Genomic DNA, 26,174 nt, shown 5'->3' on the forward strand with positions numbered 1-26,174 from the left:
GACACTAGTGGTTGGTACTAGCAATGGTGGCCGACAGCTATAAAGTCAACTTCGTTTTATGAAAATTTTGCTCCTGAATGATAGTTGGAATAGGTTTATCAAAAGTTTCGTAATATTGATGTACATAATTTGAATAGATCTGTAAAATAATTTCATATATAGGGTTTGCACAAGCCTTAGATAATTATATATTAATGAATGTGTGCTACAAAATGTGTGAGTTTCGACGAGAGGTAGTGTTTGCATAATATTATATTTTAATATCAAGATTTGAAAATATTTCCCAATATTTTGTACTCCTCTGGCAAACATTAAGAAAACTATGTTTGGCAAATGTAAACCAATGATCGCAAAATGCCTCATATGCGTTTTCATCACTTAAAAGATGTAGATGCAGCTTGGGTTCAAAACATATTCTTATTAAAGCAAATTCTTAGGTTTTTTTTATCTGATTGGTTTTGCAATTTAGGCTAGTGAGAGTAAATGTATTTTTTGCCAATTTGAATGTTTTATATTATCATATCGATACTGGTAAAACAAGTTGAATACATGTAACTAACGATAATTATAAAGGTACATTTAGGTCTCTTTTATAAACCGTGTGAAAATGCCATAAAATTTGTAAACATTTCAATATGAAAAAAAGTGGTTTTTATGCCTTTTTGAGAGAGTGTCGTATTGGCACAACTCAAAGGGGCTTTTTGTCCACCAAATAATAAAAATAATAATAACAATAAAAATACTTGCATGGTGTTCTTGAATAACTGAAAGAATTCTCAATCATTGGAAATTTATTCAACTAGTATGGTAAGTAATAAACGGTATTTTTCATGATTAAATACAAGACAGTAAAAAGTACGATATTACCCTGAATGACTGCTTCTATTGACTATTGATGAGAGTTGTATCAGGTTTATTTGTTTTAAAACATTTTAAAATATCAAATTACTTTAGACATCTGAAAGTAAGAAAGGCTCTATCTCACCCCTGGGTGGATTAAATCGGGTTTTTGCTGAAAAATCTTAAATCTTCTGCTAACTCAAAATTTGAAAGAAATTGAGTACTAAGATTTCATGTAGTTTATGGGGTGCAGAAGAAAGATGCCAATGACAGAAGAGATTTCACAATTTCTCGAGCCTGCATTTGTTCCTCCACGTATTTTTCATGGAGGTTGATTATCATGTTTTCGGCATCCGATTTGCACGTAACTTGTTGTCTCCCAGCGATGTTGCCAAAACACTGAAATGCAGTTGGTGTTAATAGTAAATTACCGTGTTGTGTAAACTACCGTCATTAATGACGGTGAACTTTTAATCACTACTCATTAGTACAAAAAAGCGCTTGACGTAATATACTCAAGTAATCCTAATCAAAAGAGTGTACCGCGCTATAATATCTGATCTAGCAAGCCACGGCGCTGTCATTCGCGGCATTCTCGGTGACCCATTACGGTGCCGGAAAAGCCACCACACACCGCGAAACCGGCTGCTGCTGCTCCGGCTGACATTTAATATCCTGTGGCAGATAATTTGCCCGTTGAAGCTTGAAGTGATCCGTACGTGCGTGCGTACGTGTGTGTGTATGAACGTTATTCCCTTTTATACCGTATCACACGTATTAGAAGGGATAACGCCGCGACGACGACGACGACGATGATGATGATGACGGCGATGGGAGCACATTCATGGCAGCTGATTTTATGAGCCGATGATGGAGGACATTGTACTGCACGTTGTAATACGCTTGAGCCGCGGTACTTGACTGTTGTGTGAGGTGGAGCCCCGTGGTACTTTGTAAATCTGTTTTCAACAGACTTTGGATCACGTGGCCACGTGGTTCGGTTGGTCTAGTAGGCATTGGCACATGTTTCGTAGGAGGGATTTGCTTGTAAACTCCTAAAGAGATTTGTCGATTTTCTTGTTCCTTCCCAACAAGTCAACGTGCCTCAATTGGATCTCTACGGTAAACATCTCCTCCTTCTTGGGCCATTTCCTGGGAGGAAACAATTCGCAAACAATCCTGCCACTGCTCAACAACTGTTCAACTATCCGACAATCCAATTCATTACTCATTCCCGCACCTGACTCATAAAGCTATTGTGTGTTGACCTTCCCACCCTGTTCCTCAACTCGCTCCCACAGGCTAATGGAATAAAGTTTCGAAATGCCACGAGTTGTTTACTATACAGATGAGCTTCTCCTTCTCCTTCTGGGCTTACCTTGGCCGTGGCCGCATCCGGACAGACCACGTGCTGCATGTTGATGTTGATGTAGTCCGTACCGGAGCAGATTGTGAGCGACTTTTCCTCCACATTTTCGCCGTGTTTGTTGCACAGCTGGTTGAACAGTTTCATGTCCTGATGGGGTTTGAAGTTCGTGTGCCGGGAGAGAGAGAGAAAAAAAAAATATTCCGTAATAAGCGAGTTGTCTACAATTTCATAGGAATTTGCTGCTCTCAGTTACAAGGAATCGAGTTGTTTTGCGGGATCAAAAAGTTTGGAACGAAAAGAGAGAGCACTAATTATTTCCGAGGAAACTTTTGATTTCAATTGTGAGTTCAAGTTGACGTCAAAAAAGGGGTCGCGAAAGCAATAAGCCCATGGTTTCAAGAACATTGTTTGTCGCGAAAAAAAAGGAGTTGAGATGGCAAATTCATTCATGTGGTTAAGCGTCTTTCGGGGTTGTTTTGCACCGAAAATTATTAGGAGCTTCTTTCGTAGGATTGTTTGCTTCAAACCAAGCACGATAAAAGTTCATTGAAAGTCAGCGCTCCGTGATATGACGATAGACTCGAAATACGTCAGAGGAAAACTTTCTGGAGCAATCAATGTGATTTATCAGTGATGACGCAAAACTGTAACTTATACAAACTGCATTTGCAAATTGATGCCATTTTTTGTGACAAGTAAGTTGAACAAAGTTATAGAATGAAATTGATAAAAGTAGTCTTCATTAAAGAAATTCTCTTCAAATATTTTCGAATTCTCGAATCAAACATGAAGTTTTGAAAAACATTTGCTTTTGAAATTTTTAAATGTGAGGCTAGATGTTAAAATTCTGATGTTTTTTTAAGAGCAGATTTTTTTAGATAGTTGTACCAAGTAGTAGTCAGTTGAAAAACTTATAAAAAAATGTTTATCAAAATATTGAAGTCATCTCTCAACAACTAGGTGTCCTATCAAAGAATTTATAAATTGAAGAAAAACTATCAGCCATTTAAAATTGCAATTTCGTCGTGGAACAACAAACTTTTTCTTACTTCAAAAATAACAAAATGGAAATTAATATGTTAATACCTTTCAATAGAACTGAAATGGGTGCTGAAAAGTTGAACTTTTTAGCACTAGTATCGAAATGTGAAAATACGCATTAATTATCTTACCTTTGGCATTCCACCGGCACGGATATCACTGACTTGGCAAAGCTCTATCACATCACCTTCCTGTTGAAATGGAAAACCGGAGAGTAAACCGATTAGGGCCGGAAGACCGGTTGAACCGCTCAAATTGCCATATAGTACACTTACCCGCCCCGAGCTCTTCCAGTAGACGAAGAAGCCGTACTCGTCCACCTTGAACAGGCAGTCTGGCTCAAATTCGTTGTTATCCTTCTCCTCGGTCCACCGGTCGAAGACGCACCCATTCTGGAGCACTTCCGGCACCGGGATCTGCCAGTTAAACTCGAACCGCTTCGTCATGGCTTACTGTGTGTGTGTGGTTTATTTTTTTGGTGTATGAGATCTGCAACGAATGGAAGAAAAATGTTTTGTATTTTAGTAAATTTAGTTTGAAAGTTCAAATTAAATTCAAAGTCCAAAGATTTTTCATCAAGTATGCCCTGCTTTGCATGAATAAAAAAAGTCAATCAAAAGCTACGATTGCCGTTCAGAATCGTTCCTGAATTGGTGCTGCTGATCCAAACATGTTGCAAAACGAAGAATACGTTTCAACACGTGTTTTCCAACCTCGTCGTCGTCGTTTTACCAATTTCGTTGTACCCACTAGGCAACGCAACGCAAGGTCATCCCAGCAGGCCGGGCCTTACCGCCACCAGGCCCAGGTGAGCTCGTACAAGTACCCGCAGCTCTTGCCGCGCGCGCCGCCTCCTTTGGTGGTAATTAAATAAATCAAACAGCGAGTTTATTAAATTAAAACGGCATGATGTTTGCCATTTGTCACGTTTGTTCCCCTCGGTGGCGACGCACCTCGCACACACGTGTGTGTGTGTGCATGTGTGACGACACACGAACATATGTCTCACTACATATGGGGATGGAAAATAAGTGAAAACCATGTAACGAGAGCAAACATGGGCAGATACATTAATTGAATTGTAATTTACATGGTCGATTGCAATAATTTCATATAGTTGGTGGAAAATGTAGGGAAAGGGTGGTTCAACTTTTGATTGTTTCTGTTTAAAAAAGAATCTTTGTTGTTGTTTTGAACGAAAATTTCTAACAGCGTAATTTATGAACGTTCCCCATTATATCAACAGTGGCGATAAAGTAATTAGTCTCTTTTCCTGAACGAGGGTGCATAAACGTTTCGTATGCCCATAACGTGACGTTGTCACACTTAAGTCGCGAGCGTGAACATATGCGCGCGAAAAATTATGGCACTGTCAAGTTCGCTCGATTGGAGTTTTTAATTGGTCGACTTTTGACGCGCTGCTGCCGCGTTTGGCCCTTTTTCGGTACGGTTCTTTGACAGTTCCACTTCATTTTCCGTATTAGGAGGGATGTTCTGGTATGGAAAGTGTTGCACAATTTTAATCTTGTTTTGTTTTTGATTATTTTTTTTTCATATCGCAAAAGGTTTCGAACATGGTGTCGATTGAAATTCCAAAACATTTACTTTTCTCAGTTTTTGTTGATTTTTTAATTTAGAAGGTTTCTGGAGTTTTTTTGAAAAAAATTTCCAGTTTTTGCTTTTTGGGTGTTTTTGAAACCGCTTTGAATCAGGGGTATTAAAAAACACCCAAAAAGCAAAAAGTAAAAATTTGGTTTATTGGACCTCTTCAAAAAAAAAAAAAAAAACTCCAGGTTTGTTCTAATGTTTTTTGATTGATTTGGTCTTAGAAGGCGTAGATTATGAGATAAGATTTTGATGCATTCTACAAGGTTGCTTGAATTAGCATGTCCAACAACTTAGAAGTCATAAAAAATCTCAAAAATATTCTGAGAAGTTAGATTTTCTGAACCAATATAAACGCGAACCACCCCAATATTATCGAAGCCCAAAGCGACCCCTTCCCAGCTGCAAAAACGATTCTGAAATCACCAAAGCTTCAAAATTGCACAATTTTTAGAAAATAAAATTTCCACTTAATTTAGCGATCTGGACCACTATGCATAAATAGTTCTGAATATGTCCCGAAAAATTTAAATTGAAATGATAAATTAGTCATGATACTTTACTATAGAATGTTTCTTTAAACATCTTGTAGAAAATAATATGTGAAAAACATGGCCAAAACAAAATAAATAAGTCCATCAGTGACATATTTAGAGAAAACTTTGTTAAACAATTTTAATTGGATTTGATTAAGGTGAAGCCGTTGATCATTTCGAAGAAATTTGATCATCACTATAAAATATTCTGTATTAAATTCAATTAAACGAATTTCAGCACCAAAAGGAATCAGCGTGTGCCGGTTGTTGCCTTCTTGAAGCCACTGAAAGAATTGTTGATCTAAATCAATTGTGCTTCAAAATTTATATAATTTGTGGCACAGTCATTGACGTCCTAGTTGGCAATCATTGATTAATGACGATTTCCATAACTTTACAAGGAATGGGATAATCGTTACCAAAAGGAATCAGCATGTGTAGGGCACTATTATAAACAACTTTTTGAAGGAATTTTGTCAAAATATTGAAAGTGACGCAAAATTTATATCTTTGAACGAAAAATCATGACAATGATGGAAGTCTTCACGTTAAATTATATGTTAACAGTGTACGGAATATGGGTAATTCTCTACCAACTCACACGAAATCGGGAAAAGTTGCCCCGACCCCTCTTCGATTTGCGTGAAACTTTGTTCTAAGGGGTAACTTTTGTCCCTGATCACGAATCCGAGGTCCGTTTTTTGATATCTCGTGACGGAGGGGCGGTACGATCTCTTCCATTTTTGAACATACGAAAAAAGAGGTGTTTTTCAATATATTGCAGCTTAAAACGGGGGTGAGATAGAAATTTGGTGTCAAAGGGACTTTTATGTTAAATTAGACGCCCGATTTGATGGCGTACTCAGAATTCCGAAAAAAAAAACGTATTTTTCATCAAAAAAAAAAGACACTAAAAAAGTTTTAAAAACTCTCCCATTTTCCGTTACTCGACTGTGAAAAAATTTGGAACATGTCATTTTATGGGAAATTTAATGTACTTTTCGAATCTACATTGACCCAGAAGGGTCATTTTTTCATTTAGAACATTTTTTTTTTCATTTTAAAATTTCGTGTTTTTTCTAACTTTGTAGGGTTATTTTTTAGAGTGTAACAATGGTATTTAGAAAATTAACTTTGTGTAAAAAATACACAAAAAAGTTACAGATTTAAGAATATTTACAATTAATTGTATTCTAAGGGTTGTGCAAAATTGCACAAATTTGATGTAATCTCGTAAACATTAACGCTTGTGAGAGTAACAAGTGAAGGCAAAACATGTAGTAAAAGATATAATACCATATTTAGGTCAATAATTTGATTTTCAATGCTAAAGGACTACATTTTTTGTCACTTTTCCAAAATAACCTGGAAGGTCTTCATAATTGATGACCGATCCCTTATCTTTTATTCCAACACATACACACACTGACAAAGCTTCCCCCCCCCCCCCCTCCTCCCTTGGGGAAACATGGCCCTCGTTTTTTCTTTGGGCCCCAAACAGTGGCATAAAATCCATCGAATTGATGAGGTGATAAACGGGACGAGACCGGGCGGCGGCTGACGCTGGTGACCGAGAGCAGCCGACCAAGAGTAAAAGCTCATTTTATAGCACTAAATCACTTTCCAGTCCGTGATAAGCGGCTGTGAAAATTTATTTGCCCTCTGTCGGTCGATAGTGTGAGTGTGTGTGCTCCTGAATTTGCACATCGAAAAGTGTGTGTGTGCGTGTGTGTGTTTTACCTAATTGTTTTCCACCGTACCTCGCCCCTCTGATGGGGACACATTTCAGGGGTTAAAGTTTGGCGCGGTGTGGCAGAGTGTGGCGAATAATAAAACTTCCGAAAACAACCCTCATCAAGTGTGATCGGGCATCCGAGAAGGAGAAAGGGAGAAAGCAATATCCAGCGCAGGATGGAGCGGAAAACTGTACCGAATTAGCACCGTTGTCGTAAGCCATCATCATTATTTGTGCGCTATACACAGTTTGTCGTCCATCACTCTGCGTTGTGCAATAACCCTTCACCGTACACCACACTACCTGAGTTTAGCCTGGAACGACGACGACGACTATTTATGGCAGTAATTATTTCCCACAATCCCACAATCGCTGAACGGAACATAACTTCTCGTAGAAACTTTGCAGATGCCATGCATATGATAGGACGGACGTCTTCTATGTTAATAGTTGGGAACAATTGTTCTAAGACAGCAGTGGTTCTCGAAGGCTGCAGGTGACATGATCTTTGGTTTATACGAAGCTGTCCGATAGCATAACCATAGTTTCTGGTTTGGTGAAAAGCCAGCATTTCATTACACAGTGGGCGATTTGATGTAAAATTTTGTTTAAAAATAACAAGTTTAAGTCTCGTATCATACAAGTTTCAAGATGAAGCCTGAAATATTAAATTCTCTCCGTACTAATATAATTACCGCTTAACTAGCAATACATAAATTATAGAAGAATAAATTTATTTCCATAGGGGCTCTAATGTAGACTTATAAGCACAGTGACGTTCAATTACAGCTTTTTAAATCGTTTTCAATCGATATCAAGAAGCTCAGTAGGAAGCGAGTCAGTGAGTAATTTCAAAAGATTTTGTAAAATGAATTGTTTATATACACCGTTAAAAAAAATCACGGTAATATTACATCCGGAAAGGAATACATTTTTTATGTAAAAAAATTTGTCCTTTTTTTATCTCTGAATACATGTAATTTTACCACTTTTCATGTGTCTAATTTCACTTTTAAGTCTAAATTGAGGTGAATTGAGATAATATTCAACTTTATCAATTACACCATTTTTTAACAGTGTAGTGAGAATAGGCAAATTGAATGTAAAATACGAGAATATCCCCGAGAATATGTCTCACGCGTATTAGCAGTTCCACATACCATAATTTTAGCTCAACCACTTCGGACCATCCATAACCGGCTCCGTGGCTTAATGGTTACGGCTTCTGCCTCACAAGCAAATTGGTAAATTTCAAAAACAGCTCAATGTTGTCTTTTTTATTTATTTGATTACCAGCTCTGTAAAAACTTCAAAACTTATTTGCATGCTAAGATTGATCTAAAATTGACTGAATTAAACAGTTTTAACCAACAAAACAAAGTTGAATGAACAATTTCACCCCAGTGCACCTCCATTTTTCGCGTCTCACGATTCGCTACCTTTTGTTTCGGTGTCGCCGAGTTTTGTCGCCGTAAATTTTGTTTAAGAACATTAAAGGAAATGTGACAATTTAGCTTAACTTCAAATTTAAAGCACGTTCAAAAACAAATTAAAACCACGAATTTCAAATATTACTTATACTTCAATAAAATTATCTTATAACAATGGACATATAAATAAATCTCAACACATAATTGTAGAAAAATCCAATGATCTTGTTTAGAATTCATTCACGGAGAGTTGAGGCCATTTTTTTGTAGTTCCTGCCAAATTTACTCTGGAATTGTTAATTTTCCCTACAATTTCACAGTCTAAAATTGTGTAAATTTGAAGGTTTAAAAAAATTACCTCTTTTATGATAAAAATGTAATAATAATTCAATTTAGTGTTAAAAGTGGCAAAACACTGAGTTGTGAGTATTACCATGTTTTTTTTTGGTTTGGTTATAACCCTCTGAGCAATTCTCTCAGATTTCGGGCATTCGATTTTTTTTTGTATTTTCTAATCTGGCTGAAACTTTTTTGGTGCCTTCGGTATGCCCAAAGAAGACATTTTGCATCATTAGCTTGTCCGTATAAATTTCCATACAAATTTGGCAGCTGTTCATTAGGGTGTAATATGGTTGTATGGAAAAAAATAAAGTTGTCCAAAATTAGTGGGCACAGCACTTTTTCAGTTCCTTTTGGGGTCCTAAACAACTCCCCAAAGTTTGGGACGAATTGGTTTAGTCCTCACTTTGCGCAAAGCAATTAAATTTTCCATATAAATTTGTATGGGGAAAACAATTTTTTTGGCTTTTGATATTTATGATTGTTTTTTGCTCGAAAATCACGTTTTAGACCAGTTTTGAGGACGCTATATGTTCTTTCAGGAGCAAGTTAGCACCATACTCTCTTCGACAAAGTGGTAGAGCACATTCCAGAGCATCCGAATATGAGTCCGGTTTCAATATAGCATGAAACGTGGATTTGATAATTATCAAATGCAAAAAAAAAAGGTTTTCCCCATACAAATTTAAAAGAAAATTGAATCGCTTTGCGCAAAGTGAGGACTAAACCAATTCGTCCCAAACTTTGGGGAGTTGTTTAGGACCCCAAATAGAACTGAAAAAAGTGCTGTGCTGGAAAATCGATTTTGATATTACACCCTACTGTTCATACAAAAATGATACATGAAATTCAAAAATTTGTACCTTTTCAAGGAATTTTTTGATCGATTTGGTGTCTTCGGCAAAGTTGTAGGAATTGATAAGGACTACACTGAAAAAAATGGTACACGGTAAAAACAAACTGGTGATTTTTAATTTTACTTTTTGTCACTAAAACTTGATTTGCAAAAAAACACTATTTTTATTTTTTTTATCAACTTTTCAGAAATTTCCAGAATGGGCAAAAAAATTTTGACCGAGTTATGAATTTATGAATCAATACTGTTTTTTTTTCAAAAAATCGAAATATTGGTCGCAAAAATTTTTAAACTTCATTTTTCGAAGTAAAATGAAATTTTCAATCAAAAAGTACCTAAGTGAAATTTTTATAAACTGCACCGTTTTCAAGTTATAGCAATTTTTAGGTAACTTTTTTGAAAATAATCGCAGTTTTACTTTTTTTTTAAACTAGTGCACATGTTTGCCCACTCTTGAAAAAAATATTTTTGAAGAGCTGAGATTCTCTATATTTTGCTTTTTTCAACTTTGTTGATACGACCTTTAGTTGCTGAGATATTGCTATGCAAAGGCTCAAAAAGCAGGAAAATTGATGTTTTCTAAGTCTCACCCAAACAACCCACCATTTTCTAACGTTAATATCTCAGAAACTAAATATGAAACATTCGTGAAACTTTCCGATCTTTTTGAAAACAATATTTTCAAAATTTTAAAATCAAGACTAACATTTCAAAAGGGCGTAGTATTGAAAGTTTGGCTCTTTTGAAATGTTAGTCTTGGTTTAAAAATTTGGTTTAAAAGTGGAGTTACAATCTCCGAAGTGATATCAGCATTGAAACAAAGTGTATCTCAGATATCGGAGAAAAATCTACCCTATTCGTTGGCCTGACACTGATCGTTACAGGATTTTCAAAAGTTATGCAGTAGGAAGCACAATCATGACCATAAACATTGCATTTTTGAATTTCAGTATTTCATCATGATTTATCGCCCTTTTCAAAACTATTCCACACATTGTCCTGTGCGAACAAGCCACGTGTGAACCTCCATCTATAAATACCCGAATGTCAGCTGGTCGGGCCTGGCCCCAGCTCCAACAAGATAACCGTGATAGAGATGTAACCCGACGACTGAGGATTTCCCCCCACACCATCCCAAGAAAGAGGGACTTCACCTGCGGAAGAAGGCGTCGTCGTCGTGAATGAAAATCGTGGAGCAAATTCTTGAAACTTTTCTCATTTTCGAGCTCCGCTTGCGGAAAGGGTGAGGGCACGGCGATGATGATGATGGTGGGGGGGTGGGTGAGAATTTATGAATGCAAACCTTCATCAAGTTGAGATTGAATGGGAAGCTTAGCGAAGGCTGAGTCATCCCCGGCAACGGCTACAACGGTGGACAGGTGGAATGAAAAGGTGCACGAATCTGGGCGTTTTCATGAGCTATCGTAATTTAACCCGTTTCTGGGAAACTGTCTAATAAATTGGACAGCTGATGTACGATTGTCCCCGTGATGTTGAGCTTTGCTGTCGAGAATGGATTAATAAACGGTGCATTATTTTTTTTGGGAAATAACGATTTTCCTGGTGGAAATTAGAAAGTTCCTGGAATGGAAAAGCGCTTTCCCTATCATAACCAATTGTTGACAATGGCTTCCAGTGCAGAATGGGATTCTCGAGAGATGCATTATCTAGTATTTCCCATTGAAATCAAGTTCATAACCGGAGGAGACCTCCAGCTGACTTTTGTTCCATTTAATAATTGTTGGAAGTTGCTTTTTTTTGCTACTCCACCACGTTTTACATTCCACACTGTCATCGTTATGGGCTGCCCGAGGCAAGTGCAGCATAATGGTCAAGACAATAGGACCATCTCCGAGAGATAAAAGAGATTGTTCAGGGGCAGAAGGAAGAAAAACTTTTTCCTTCTGATATCGACTAAAGAAAATAAGGGTTAAGTGGCTATAATGCCAACTTAAAACGAGTCTTTGATGTGACAAAAAGTTTCTGGAATTTATACAAAAATCAATATTCAAATGGAAATTCCAGCGCTCAACAGAGCCAGTTTGATCTGTCTTGATGCCGTAAGGAAAGCATTCACCTTCAAGTGGCCGGAATATTCCTCAAAGTCGCGCGCTTCAAGCATATTCATTAATCATTGGAATTTTCGACGAAAAAATCGCCTGAATGCTTTCGTTTGTCCAAATAATAACAGCAACGAAAAAAAAGGCGAAACAAACAAAGTAAAGGTGCTCACATTCACACCCACCCAAAAACGCCGCCGTCAGTGTTGCAAGTCATGTGAAAGAACACACAGACATCGTCTTCTTCACACGTGCCAGTCGTCGTGAAGAAGCAATGTGCACCAGAGTACAACAACGATACAAAAAAAACGCAAACATCCTGAGGGAGAACAATCATAATCCAGCTCAAGTCAGCCAGCAGTGTGTGTGTGTGTGTGTGCTTTGATATTATTTTAGCTGGCAGCACTGCTGTATTTTTGTTCTTACTAAAAAGAGAGGATGAGCAGTTTTGCATCGTGATAAAGGCGGCTTTAATGGGAAAGAAAAATACAATTTTTCACAGGTTTGCCTCGGCGGCTCGACTCGCTGCTCGATGTGTGCATTTGGGCGTTGTGACAAAGTGAGAAAAATTTGGAAGAATGAGCACCCCGTAAGGTGTTTGTGTAATTTCTGTTGTTGTGACACGGCTTTGTGAAAATTCAAAAGTTGTGTTTCGTTGAAAAGACATTCCTTTAAAATGGACACCGACGAAATGATTATATGATCTATTGAAGTGCGTATCTTTATGCATTTCTGACAAATGTTTTTGGAAAAAGGTGTTGTCACCTGAAATCGGTCTTATTCGATTTGCCTTGGATTTTGGCAAAAGTCTACAAGATTGTTGAAGAGGTTTTGGGTAATAAAATCTTTCATGTTGCATATTTTCAAAAGGTATCTGAAAAAACCATTCAATTAGCCTAAAAGGCAAGTGCAGATCTGGCGACCCTGTCAAAAGTGTTGAGCAATTTAGTGTCATTTATGTAATGTAATGAGCAATTAATGGTTGATTATACATTTTTTCAAGCCGATTCTCAGATAATTTGATGAAAATAATGTCCGGATCCATGATGCGACCCATCTTTCGATGAGATATCGGAAAATCTGTCCAATAAGCCATGGATCAGGAAAACAAATCTCATCTGAATCTCATACAGGTATGAGTAACGGAGTAAAATCTATAGAACACTGATTGGGCAGATGTTGCTATTTTGAATAAAATTACTATATTAATGTGAGGAAGTTACCAATCGCCTAAAAGTGGATAAAGTCAAGTTTTATTGATGGAATTTCTTACTAGACAGTTCGATTTCAGCACCAGAATGATAAAGTTTTAAAAAAGATCAATTTTGTTATTTGTTCAAGGTTTTGGAAAAAATATTTTTTCAGAAAAAATCGAAAAATTTTACGAATGTTTCATATTTTAACATTGTGAATCGGACCATTAGTTGCTGAGATATCGACATTAGAAAATAGTGGATTGCTTGGGTGAGACTTAGAAAACATCAAATTTCCTGTTTTTAAACCTTTACATGGCAATATCTCAGCAACTAAGGGTCGCATGAACAAAGTTCAAAAAAGCAAAATATAGAGAATTTTCTCAGTTTTCCAAAAATATTTTTTTTCAAAAGTGGGCAAACATGTGCACTAATTTAAAAAAAATGAAAAACTTGAACTTTTTTCAAAAAAGTTACCTAAAAATGGATTTAACTTGTATTTTATCAATATTGCACTAGAGTGCTTTTTGATTGCAAATTTGACATCGAGACATGAAGTTGAAAAATTTTTGCGACCAATATTTAGATTTTTTGAAAAAAAAAACAGTATTGATTAAAAAAAATTATAACTCGGGCAATGATTTTTTGCACAACCTGGAAATTTCTGAAAAGTTGGCATATGATGTCCTCTGAAACATATCAGAAAATAATTTTAGTGACAAAAAGTGAATTTAAAAATCACCAAAAAAAATTTACCGTGTATTATGTTTTTCAGTGTTCCGTATCCATACCTGTTTCAGTATTCCGTATCCATACCTACAACTTTGCCGAAGACACCAAATCGATCAAAAAAATCCTTCAAAAGATACAGATTTTTGAATTTTTATACATCATTTTTGTATGGACAGCTGTCAAATGTGTATGGAAAATTATATGGACAAACTAATGATGCAAAATGGCTTCTTTGGGTATACCGAAGGCACCAAAAAAGGTTCATTCGGATTAAAAAATACAAAAATTAAAATTGATGAAAAAGACCGATTTCGTAGATAATTGCTCTTAACCAAACTATATGAAAAAGCAACTTTCTATTTACAGCGTACACACTGAAAGCATACACATGCAAAAGCATGCACATCACCTTCGTCAAAATAAACACTTAATATTACACACTGCATGTACATTTTTTGCAAACACAAAAAAAAAGTTAAATCCGACGGGATTCAAACCCAGCACCACCAGTAAGGACTGGCGCCTTAGCCCACTCGGCCATCAGTCCAATGAAAAGCTGTAAGGATAAACGCATATGTTAGCTTGACATTTCGGTCAAGTAGGTTTCCCATACTGATGGGCTACATATTTCAGGGTGTAAATTCACATAAAATTGCATAAAATAATGCAATATTTATTTTACACTCAGGTCTTTTACACGCAGCTGGATTCAAGCTGGATTACTACTTTTTTAGCTGTGTAGTTAAATCAAATCGAATGTGAAAGGATTTTGTGTGAAAAACGTGTAAATTTACCTCAAATCTATTTAATTTATTATTTTACTGTTTTTACAACTTTGGTAAAACGTATGTAAAATTAGTACAATTTTACACGATACTTTTTAACCTTTTTAATGTTTTTTTTTAAATTTTTCTTGCTTGATTTTTTTTTTTCAATTTCGTTTATAACTTCAAATTATTCTAGATGGGAACGAACAAAATTGAAAAATTCAAAATCATTTTAGTGTAGTTTAGGAATCATACTTAAAGGCTTGATAATCGAAAATAAGTCAGCGAAAAAAGGTCGTGATTCGATTATCTGAAGACTCTAATAGTTTTTGCGAGGCGTTCAGATAATCAGTTTGGACTGTATTACATTTTTTTGAAGGTTTAACAAGACTCCCAACACGAATTATTTTTTATGAGGCTAATACAAATTTATTTAAAGATTGTCATTTTACCACAAAATCAGCAAGAAAAGTATTTTTCATTGAACAAAAAAAAGTGCCCGCGATTGAGAATTATTCAGATTACATTATATTATTATTCTCAAGATTTTAATAACAAGAAAAACTTAAGCCTTAAGCCTTTTAAATTTTTGATTGTTGGGACTGCAAAAAGTTTAGGTAAAATATTTTCCTGTATTTATATTTATTTTGATTTTGTTTGGCAATGCCTTTAGCAGTTTGAAGTGGTTTTCACCTAGAATTTATAAATAAGTTTTTTTAGATGAATTAGGCACATTAATTATATTGCGTCCTAATTATTATTTCACTTTTTTGCTTTGCTGAAAGAATCCTGTTGTTTTCACAATAGGCAAATCTAAACCATCGCTACCACCTCAAGTAACCCAGAAATCATCAAAACCCTAATTCCAGGGGGGCCCACGGCCTAATGTAGCTGTTTGTGCTGTGCCACTCAAGATTTACAATCCGATTCGGTGATGGTCGCGTGCTATTCCGCAGCAATTCAGTAGCAGGCCAAATTTCGCCCACGCAAATCAACGAAAGGGTGGCCAATAAGTAAAGCACCCGTGTTTTCACTATTTCTCCGTCAGTTGGAATTACATGAAGGGCCAACTAGTGGTGGACTAATAAACTTAAGGTCGAGCACAAATTCTCGATTCGTTCCCTTGCTTTTAATGCGAAATTGTTCAGTAGTTGAATTACACCACAATCACAATCCCAACACAGTCACTTTAAAGCACTGACCGTTACTGAGTCGTTACGTTTTCCGCGAGACGAGACCGCCGAGCTGCGCCGCCACCACGCCAGCACTAACTGTTCCGGATATCACGGACGAAGTTGGAAGGAAGGAACCCACGGACCGGTAGCGAATAAGGACTTTACTGCGTCAAAGGCAAGAAACCGTCTGCGATGGAGTGGGTGAGTGTCGTTTGCTTTTGTCGGAGGATTCGGGCTTTAGTTTTTTTTTTCCCACTTTTCTTTCTTTTCTTTTTTGCTGTTGGTTGCTGGTGTCGTGTTTTCGAAGGGCTTCCTCCGGGCTTTTCCCATATAATGCTTGTCCGCGTAACCTTCTCTGCACGGCACGATATCCCGTTCCCAACCATGTGTGGTAGGGAAAAGTTTTGCTGAATATGTACAGGATTTCGTGTTTACCTGTGTGTTTTTTGTCTATATTGCCGGGAGAAGTCTGTTTTGAGGTCGATCAGTGTAATACCTTTAAAAAAATAATAATATAGGTTAAAAATAGAACAGTCTGGTCTCTCGGACTTAATATTGCGAATATTAGATGTTTTTTTTTGTGACATCTTTCTTTCTTCTTAAATTTCGTGATTGATGAATGTAACTTTAGTCAATAAATATTTCATCATTGCTAAAACCAGGTCCCAGCACCAAAAAGGAAACAATTAAAAAAATATTTTGTGAAAAAAACTTCTATTTCATTAACTGATTTGCTACAAACATTTGTCACTTAAATTCTAAAAGGTAATTCTTTAGATAAAGGTCAAACTGATAGTATGCCGACAGTTCATCCAACGTTGCATGACAAACGAGCAAATAATCTCATTCATCGTAATAAATTTGCCTTTTATGGGCCCACGGGGAAATTAAGCATTGATCTATTCGCTTAAGTGAAATTGATTTGCATAACCGCAAAACCGCCACCCTCTGGGACGACTCGTCACGACGATCGCAACACGTTGATAAATTCTGCTCGGGAAAAGTCGCATAGCAAACTGTTGTTTGTGAATTTGAGACGACCTTTAAAAAGCTCAGCACCGCTCCATTATCCAAATTGGAATCCGTGCTTCAAGTTTCACCTCTCACTAATCCCCACACACACACACACACGCATCACTAAAACACTCCAAAATGGTCAGATTCCTGTACATTCCTCCATCGTCATCATCATCATCATCACCATCATCATCGTCGACGCCATCATGACAAAATAAACAACCGCATATGCGAATCATGTCCGGACGAAAAGTGTCGTACGCTGACCTGGAAGTTGAACCGGTGACCACAACCTAACCTGTGTTGAGTCAATCTCGAATCAAGGCTACATTAAATAAATTACAAATCAAGGCTTAATCTGTAGAAAATCGATCCCAGATCAAAACTGGACAGCTTACCTTAGTTGTTCAGTTTTTTTAGGAGAAGAAGAGAACAAATCTTGCGACAAGCCCTCCGGATATCGCACTCTCTGCAGTCTCCCAGCTGGTGCCACCACTGACTGTCAGGAGGAGCTGAAGTGTGTGACAGTTCTAACCTGGGAGATCCGACCCACCTCCCACTTCAGAACACCGCACAAAAGAAGGAGAATGGGACCGCAATTGCTTGGTGGTTGGTCGGTTGGTGGCAGCATATGTTTGTCAAGTTTGGGCTGGCTCTCCAGCAAGTAAGCAAGCACTCGCAAATGTGTTCCAAAAATAGCCACGCCGACGTAAGAGGAGGGAACCGGGGACGACGACGACGGAAGCTTTGGCGAGTTCAAGAAAAGGGAAGGAAGTTATGTAGAAATAGATTTGGCCTAAGGAGTACGGAGAAATTTTGTTTAAATGTGAAACAAGTACTTGAAACAGCATGCGTCTCCATTTCCATTGTGATATAGGCAGGGTGGCCACTGAAATTCCCTTTTTCGGAACTTGACATAGTAGACATTAACCGAAAATTATTTAGAACTAAACACGAGGTAAAAAAAAGTCAATCAACCATTGTACAAAAATTTTCAATAAATTCAAATATGAACATTTTTTGTGAAAATAGAAAAAAACGCTCAAAACTGGAAGCATTCATTATTTAGATTTAGATATCAAACATAGACTATCGGTCTTTTAAAAATAATTGAAAACTTTAAAATACTTTGTTTTCATAAAAGAACTTTAAAATACATTCAAGGGTCACTACAACAATTGCAAAACATAATGTTTTTGTTACTCGGTTTTTAATGGGAAAGACAGAAGGATGTCAAAAAGTTAATAATGAGCAATTCCAGCTCAAATCAGGATTTTTTTTGGTACTTTTGTAATATAAGGTCAATTAGCACTTAAAACATGATGACATTTAAATCTAAGAATTCATTTTAAAAAATGGGTTCACCAAGTCTGGATTACACGCAAAAATGGTGGATAAGCATTTTGACAGTTTGTTGCTTATTCTCAGGCTAACTTTAACTTTTTTTTCACAAAACTCGAAGTATTAAAAAATAGGTGACCTCCCCGGTCACCTTCCAAAGAATCGAATTTTGGTAACTGGTTACTAAAATGCTTTTGTGCCGTTTTTCAAATGTCGATTTATCGAGTTGTGTTGTTTGTATATGTTTAAATGTTTTTGTTCAATGAAAAAAACGACAAGCGAAATGAAAATTTCTTGAATTTATTCTGGCTTTGAAAATTTTAATATTTTCCTCAGTTTTTAAACGTAAAAACGTATTCAAACGTAAATTAAATTAAATAAAAAAAAATCCGTTAAATTTGAATCAAGCTTGATCTACATTACAGAACAATTTGAAAAAAAAAATGTTTAGTGACTTATGTATTTTGCTTAACTTTTCAAGCTAAAAAAAACTATATTTCCATACCCAAGTTGGAATCGTTTTTTTTTTCAAATATTTCAGCAATGTGACGAAATTTAACAGAATCCTAACTTTACGCAAGGCATAATCGTTGAAGCTTAAAACTATTTTTAAATTGGTTTTTAATTAGCTTTGTTGTTGTTGTTGTTTGAAGGTCATTGTTGTGTCCCTTTTTGTGTACTTGAGAAAAAATCAATTAAATCTTTTGATTAATAAAAAGTAGTTTGAAAATCTTTGTCAAATGCATACTAGTTTTAAACAGCTTTTCTTTTCTTAAATAGATGAAAATAGTGAAAGGATCCATTTTAACCCTCTACAAGCCAACCTAAAATCTTGTGACCACCAATGTTTTAACACTTGTAGCCCCAACGGGGTCAAAAAAGTTGGAAATGCATTTTCACCCGCTCATACAACCCTTGGGCAAAAGCTGGAAATGCCTTTTTTATTATAACTTAAGGTAGACGCATCTGTTTTGGATCCACCTTGTTGTAGGTGATTCTTGACATCCTTCCGGATCAAATGCAACAAGAATAATCCAAATCGGTTGAGTTTTCGCCGAGATACAGCCTCTTGAAGTTGCATTTCCAACTTTTTTGACCCCCTTGGTGCTTCGCGTAAGTTTTGACCCCGTTGGTGCTACAAGTGTTAATAAATGTAATTTGACTGAATTTTTCAGACATCCTGAGTGATTTTGCTTATTCGCGTCCAACCACCCCCTTTTGGCCCTTCATACGGCAGTAATTTGAAGATGCTCCCTTTAAGTCTGGGGCAATAAATGTAACATTTGGCGAAAACAATAAAATAGCGAAAAATAAAGGTTTTGCGGTATTGTACAACGAAATTTTTCTAAAATTCAAAAGATTTTTGAATAAACTCAAATATGCTAAACTAGAAATGCAATACGTTATAATAAGAGGTGGTAGAACAAGCCACACACTATTGAATACAAACATAAACTAAACAAGATAAAAGCAAATAAAATACCAAAAATGGAGCATGAAAAATATAAAACGAGAAAAGTAAAGTTTTTCGTGGAACAAAAGTTGCATACATGAAAAATGTTTTTTTTTTTAAACAATTTGGTCTTTAGAGGGTTATGCAAGGTGCTCAGGGCGAATTGAGTAAAAATGATTTGAAAATAGTCTTTTGTGGTCTCTATTTCAAGTTTTTGCTCGAACCTAGGAGTCAAAAGGCTTAAATGGCGAGCATGAGAGACCCTCCGTTGCTGAAAAGAACCGTAATATCCTTTCAGCACTACTGATCATAGGCATCGACTATCAAGTGGTGTTTCCCTTATCAACATCATGTATGAATGCGCCGAAAATATAAAACACCATGATTACTAAAACTGGATCAGTTGCGAATAGGTAACAGTCATTGGCCACCAACGGCGCCCGCCATGTCAGTTTGTAGATCTCGATTTTAAGGGACGGGAATGTTAGTTAGCGCAGGTTGCTACTAGGGCAGCTGGTTTGCCCTGTGCTTACACCCCACGAGCGCCAGGAATAGATCATAATAGATAGTCCAAAGGCTTGAATGGGGAGAGCACCCAAACCTCTTTTTACTCCAAGGAACCTTCTACTCCAGGGTTCAACCTTCCGACTTATTGCGGATTTTCTTGAATTCCCGACATTTTTTTAATTTTTAAATTTTTCCTGTGATCAAAGAATCTATTTTGTAAATTCAGTCATGTAATATGAAATTTTATATTTTTCTGAAATCAGTCTGCACAGAAAAAAAAAATCATGGTAAAATTACATCTGGGAAGGGGTACATCTTTTATGTCAGAAAAAAGGTGTAATTTTACCTCTGGAAATGTGTAATTTTACCACTTTTCTGGTGTAATGTCACTTTTTCAGTCTTAATTGAGGTAAAATTACATCATCAAAGAGGTAATATTCAACCTTCCAAAATTACAGCTTCCAAATTTACATTATTTTTTTCTGTGTGGGTCCCATGCTTGAAATTTCCATTAGTGTTCATATGAAATTCAAGTTAGACTGAATCGGGAATTTGAGGCATGATGTCCTGATTGGTATATAGTTATAAATATATCGTCTTACTTTAATTCTCGATTTCTCAAGAAAATAATGTTCTTAAGGTAGACGAGAGGGTGGGTGAGGTCCACCATCAGCATAAAAGTGTACGCGCCCTGTTATCATCAATCATCTCAATCTAGGACCGCTCCCTTTGTCAACTCCAAATGGAAAACGAGGTCATTGCCGTCGTCACATGTGAAGCGCACGCATGTGAGCCTAAAATCAAGATGTTTTCTGAGAGCTTTTTTGTGTGTCTTAAAAATGTCTTATTCAAATGTCTAAAATTAAATTTACTCGAGTTCCATCCTTTTTTTTCGGATGGAATTTAATTGAAAGCCGCTTGTGTTCCGTTTGGTGGGGTCTCATGGTACTTTAGCTTCAAAACCAGTCCAGAGTCTAAAACCCTCTCCCCCGCTGCTCCATCATAATTCGATTTCGATAGGTACTTGTGAGTGATGGGTTTTCCTTCCGTTTGCCGGGGGCGTTCGCCTCCGAGGCAACTGAACCGAACACACAACATATGGGCCATAAAAGTGAGTTAGGGTGACCTTCGGTATGGCTTCGCCGTTGAAAAAATTAACTCCGTGAACCACCCTAACAATTTTTCTAAACGAATCAGAAAAGCACTTTTTAGTATAGGCAAGCTTCCGGCGCTTATCTGTGCACGTTTTATGCTTCAATATCAGATGATTTAGAGAAGAGAGAGAAAAAAAAACTGAGACGGAAAATGATGCCAAGGCTGCGGTCGTCGTCGTCATCGCTTAAGGTACTGTGACTGACTGTGTGTGTTATCAAAACCGGGTTCATTCGGTCGTTTGCATCTTTCAACTCGGTGAATGCTGGGATAAAAATCTCATCTTTCTCTCGTTGCTTCATACTGCGAATCTATACAAATTTCCAGGCCTTGGCCGAGCGAAAGCGGAAGCTGGCGAACCCCCCTCAAGCGGTTCATGGACTAATTTACTGGCTCATTAGAGTCCCAGTTGGTGGTGGCTCTATCTATTGCTTGCAAACAAGGCAAAGGTTTTCTTTTCAATTAGGTTTACGTTTTCAAAGGACAAAGCATAACAAAAAAAATCCAAATTGAAAAAAAAACTTTCTCCCTTCCGCAAACATTTAACACCGCCATTAAAAGTTCAAACTGGGTAACCTTGAACGTTCTTTTGAAGTTACACGTTATGAAACTATATGGGGAACACACGGCAGCGACTGATTGCCACTCAGTCTCAACAAAACTGTTCAAACATTCTCCCAAAGCCCTCGTCGTTCCCCGTTGTTGGGTAACAGCGCTTTTTTTCTGTCGCCCGTTTCTGACCCTGAGAGAAAGCTGGAAGCTCACCCCCACCATACGGGAACACGGTCAATTGAAAAGCTCTGGTTTTGGAATAGAAGCACAGATAACGGACGGACATGTTGATAATTATGAAAACCCACTACAAAGCTCTTTCAGGATTCAGATTAATAATACTTATCTCTTAGACTTAGACTCTAAGTTTTTGAAAACACATTTCTTGACTTTTCTAAACGTTCTGTTTGATTTGAGTATTTTTTTTATTGAAAATATTTTCGTTTGAAAATCATTTTTGATATTGAAACTTGGACCAAAAGTAAAATAGTTATCGTCAGTTGAAAGATGAAAGATAGATAACACTTACAAAATAATTGTTGGTATATTTTTTTTAAGTTCGCATTTCATTAATTACTAAAGCAAAAAAATAAAATAAAAAATTACAATGAAGTTGCTCTCAGCATTCTAAATATCCTTCATTCAGTTCCTCAAGTATGTTTTAGAATGAGATAAATTTAAAAAAAAACCTTAGAAATTAAGTGACAATAACATTTTCATAAAACAGAAGTCATCCAAGCAAATTTTATCTGACAAATATTTCTTTTTTCTTAGCTTGGTAGCCATCATAAAAAATATTTTTTTTTGCAATTCAGCCGTGAAACTACTTGTTGTGGGTCTCGTGGCGCAGGGGTAGCGGCTTCGGCTGCCGATCCCGATGATGCTATGAGACGCGGGTTCGATTCCCGCCTTATCCACTGAGCTTCTATCGGATGGTGAAGTAAAACGTCGGTCCCGGTTTCTCCTGTCTCGTCAGAGGCGCTGGAGCAGAAATCCCACGTTAGAGGAAGGCCATGCCCCGGGGGGCGTAGTGCCAATAGTTTCGTTCCGTGAAACTACTTCCTTTTCCTGTCATTCTCGAACGACAAAACAACTTACTTTTCTGTACCAAAAATATCAGAATCGAATATAAACTTTTTTCCAAACAAATGCTGTAAAGTTCTATTTTCATCACTGAAATAAATGCTGAAAAGTAGAACTTTACAGCACTTGTTAGGAAAAGTTGTACCTTTCAACATTTTTTGATTTAAACGATTCATTGTCTCAATGCATGGATATTTGTCCTATAATTCTGTTCAAATGGTGTTTTTCGGAATTGCAAAAAATGTTGTATGGAACTCGTTGCAAAACTTGATTATTTCAACACTCGTTGTTTTTTTCCAACTCGGTTAACTTCATTGGATAAATGTACGACTCGTGCCGAATTTTTTTTTTACAGCTTGTTGCATAAACTACTTTTAAAAATAACCCTGCAAAAATAGTAGTTTATGCAACAAGTTGCAAAAAGAGGATTTTTTCAGCACGAGTCGTACATTTATCCAACGAGGTTCACCGAGTTGGATAAATACGAAGAGTGCTGAAAAATGAAGTTTTGCAACGAGTTCCATACAACATTGTTTGCACTTCCGAAAAACACCCATTGAGTGAAATTTTATGTCAAATTTTCATGTATTTTGTCAATAAATCGTTTGAATCAAAAAAATGTTGAAAAGTGTTACTTTTCGAAACAAGTGCTGAAAAGTTCAACTTTTCAGCACCCATTTCAGTGCTGAAAAGTAGAACTTTTCAGCATTTATTTTGAAAGTGTTGCTATTCGATTCTGTTATTTTTGGTACAGAAAAGTAGGCTATTTCGCCGTTCAAGAATGACAGGAAAAATAAGTAGTTTCACGACGGAATTGCAAAAAAGTATTTTAAGAATTCGAAGTCATTTGAAAAGAGATGAAATTGAAAATCTACACAGTATTTTTTTGTAATATTACATCTGGGAATGGTGACAGATTTTGTGTCAAAATAACGTGTAATTTTACGTCAGGAAGTGGTGACATTTTCATCACTTTCTGTTGAATTTAGGAAAATTATTTAAAAAAGAGGTTATCTTTAACCAACCCAATTTTCAAATTTCCGAAATTCACCTTTTTTTTACAAGGTTCAATTAAAATTTCTTTGACTAATTTATAAGAAATTGATGAAAAAATGAATTTCTTCCGGTTTTCTGTTACAAAGTGGTCATAGGAAAGGGCTTAACAGTTTTTTAGCCAAATCAAAAATATAAAAATGTTCCAATGTAATAAAAAAAAACACAATTTATAATTGCAAAATAATTTTAAAGTTAAAAAAAGATCCAATTTCAAAAGTAAAGTCAGCCGAAAATGCAAATTTGTGACAAGGTAACGTCTGTTATTTGTGAAGGGAAAAAGGCTGAGAAGCAGTGCAAACAAAAAGCCAACCACAGTAAAAAGCCACAAAGCGAATGGTGTACGTCATTCACTGCCGGCCCATTCCCCCTCCGCCAAGGCCCTTCATAGTCACTTTGGTGTCGCTTTTGTCAAACTGTGCATATGTGACATGGTAGCATCGCAAAGTGGGCATAATTTGTTGAATTTTTATGAAAATTCAGAAACTATTTAAATTTTAAGAATTTGAAATATCAAAATTCTTGAATTTTCAAAAACTAATTACTGGAGCTTGACCAATTTTCCCCCTTCATTTTCTCGATGTGCCATCCTACGGCGAGTGTCCTGATGGTACAAAAAGTGCCATGTTTGCTCTAGGTTCCTTTTTTTTCCTCATGGATGGCTCGCTGGCGACTTGCAACACTATCTGTTTGTAAGGGCATAATGAGAAATGGCGGCGGCTGATGATATAGATCCAGGCAAATAAATTTTAAAAATAGCATCCCCTTTTCATATCGGAAAATGGAACACAAATAATGGAAGGAAGGACACACGTTTTGCGGGCAGGCCAAAGTGGCGCGAGATTCAAACAAGATTTTGGCGCTGACACCTTCGAGGGATCAATACTGGATGGGACGAGCTAAATATTTATGAAAAGTGGTGGTGGCGGCGGTGGCGGTGGAGGCGACGGCGAGGTTTGTTTTGGCAGGAAAGTTTTCAAATGAAATTATACACCTCGTACCGGCGACTCGATCGGTCTTTGGTTGGGGCGTCCCTGAAGACCAACAGATGTTTCTCGTGTTGGACGAGAGCCCATTTCGACGAACACAAACACTTGTTGAGTTATGCAAAACTTGCAGTTTTGGAATGTTTTGTTCAATGAGAGGCATTGATTCTTTGAATATTTTTTTTGGTGTTATTCAAACATGTTTGTAAATTTAATTCAAACATGTACATGTATAAGAATTGATACGCTAAGTCGATCGAAAGTTTACTTCTACTTGAAGGGCAGGACAATTAGTTTGTCCCTTCAGGCTACATATTTCACGACACGTTTTTCTTTTGCGCCGTTAATTGTTGGTATTGATTATACACGGCAGTTAGTAAAACCCGTTTTGCGGATTAGAATGGGAAATGGACAAGAGGAGAGTGTGAGTTTCATTTTGTACTATTTTTTTCAATAACGGTAAGGTTTTTAAACCTTTTTTTTTATTCGATTCGTTAATTTATTAATTTCTTATTCAGTCAAACCATTAAAAAGAGTTGAATTTTTCCTCAAACAATTTTTTGATTCGACATCTGGTGGCTTAAAAGCGGCTTAAATTAAAGTAAACAGGAATATTGAAGTTTTCTGAATCTCACGAAACAATCCTCCATTTTCTAATGTCGATATCTCAGTAGGTAATGGACCAATTTTCAATGTTAAAAAATGAAACATTCGTCAAATTTTCCGATCGAAAACAATTTTGAATCAAGATTCGAAAAAAATGAAAAAATCTTCGTTTTGCAACTTGTTGCCCAAACTACTATCGAAAGCAAAAAAATATTATTTTTTAGATAAAAAAAATACTATAACAAATTGTAATTTTGATAATTAATATAACTGCAAATAAGTAAATTTGTAAATTAGTGTGACTGTCCAACTCAAACAGCAGTTGCCCTGACTCTTCTTTGATTTGCGTAAAATTTCCTAGGTCCATTTTTCGATATCTCGTGACGGAGGGGCGACCCATTTTTTTTATTACGTTCGAAAAAAAAATCCTGAAATGGTGACGATTTGAAAAGGGATTCGATGGCCTTTTCAAAATAAAAAAGGCATTTTTATCGAAAAAAATAAATAAATAAAAGCAGTTTCAAAACCAGTTTTTTGTTACTCAAAAATATATTTATTTTAAATGTAATTTTACTTTTCGAATCTACCATAACCTAGAAGCAGACATGCTTCGGCACTAAAGCTTGTTATATATTAAAGGCACTCAGCTTGTTCTAGATGGAATTTTCGTTTAAAGTAATGTTATGCTTGTTGCCAGGTAAAAACCTCTTGCTTTTGGCATGAATTATGTGTAGAAAAAATCGGTT

The 26,174-nt window shown here is 36.4% G+C and overlaps 1 protein-coding gene across 4 annotated transcripts in view; it reads right to left on the minus strand.

Annotated features, from left to right (window-relative positions):
- The window catches only part of LOC6040513 (1-phosphatidylinositol 4,5-bisphosphate phosphodiesterase), a 73,381-nt gene that overhangs the window by 35,525 nt on the left and 11,682 nt on the right, over positions 1-26,174 (minus strand). For 3 of the 4 annotated variants that reach the window (XR_005278939.1, XM_038265987.1, XM_038265985.1), the window contains exons 2-4: positions 3,526-3,739; positions 3,382-3,441; positions 2,219-2,356 (exon numbers count right to left, since the gene is read on the minus strand). Coding sequence is in view for 3 of the 4 variants with exons in the window: in XM_038265987.1 (XP_038121915.1) it covers positions 2,219-2,356; positions 3,382-3,441; positions 3,526-3,696 (369 nt within the window). In the remaining variant the exon portion in view is untranslated. Of the gene's footprint in view, positions 1-2,218; positions 2,357-3,381; positions 3,442-3,525; positions 3,740-15,705; positions 15,863-26,174 lie in introns of those variants that run through there. The other variant, XM_038265986.1, reaches the window with a different exon arrangement.

Source organism: Culex quinquefasciatus, chromosome 3 (assembly GCF_015732765.1).
Source record: "Culex quinquefasciatus strain JHB chromosome 3, VPISU_Cqui_1.0_pri_paternal, whole genome shotgun sequence".
NCBI lineage: Eukaryota > Metazoa > Arthropoda > Insecta > Diptera > Culicidae > Culex > Culex quinquefasciatus.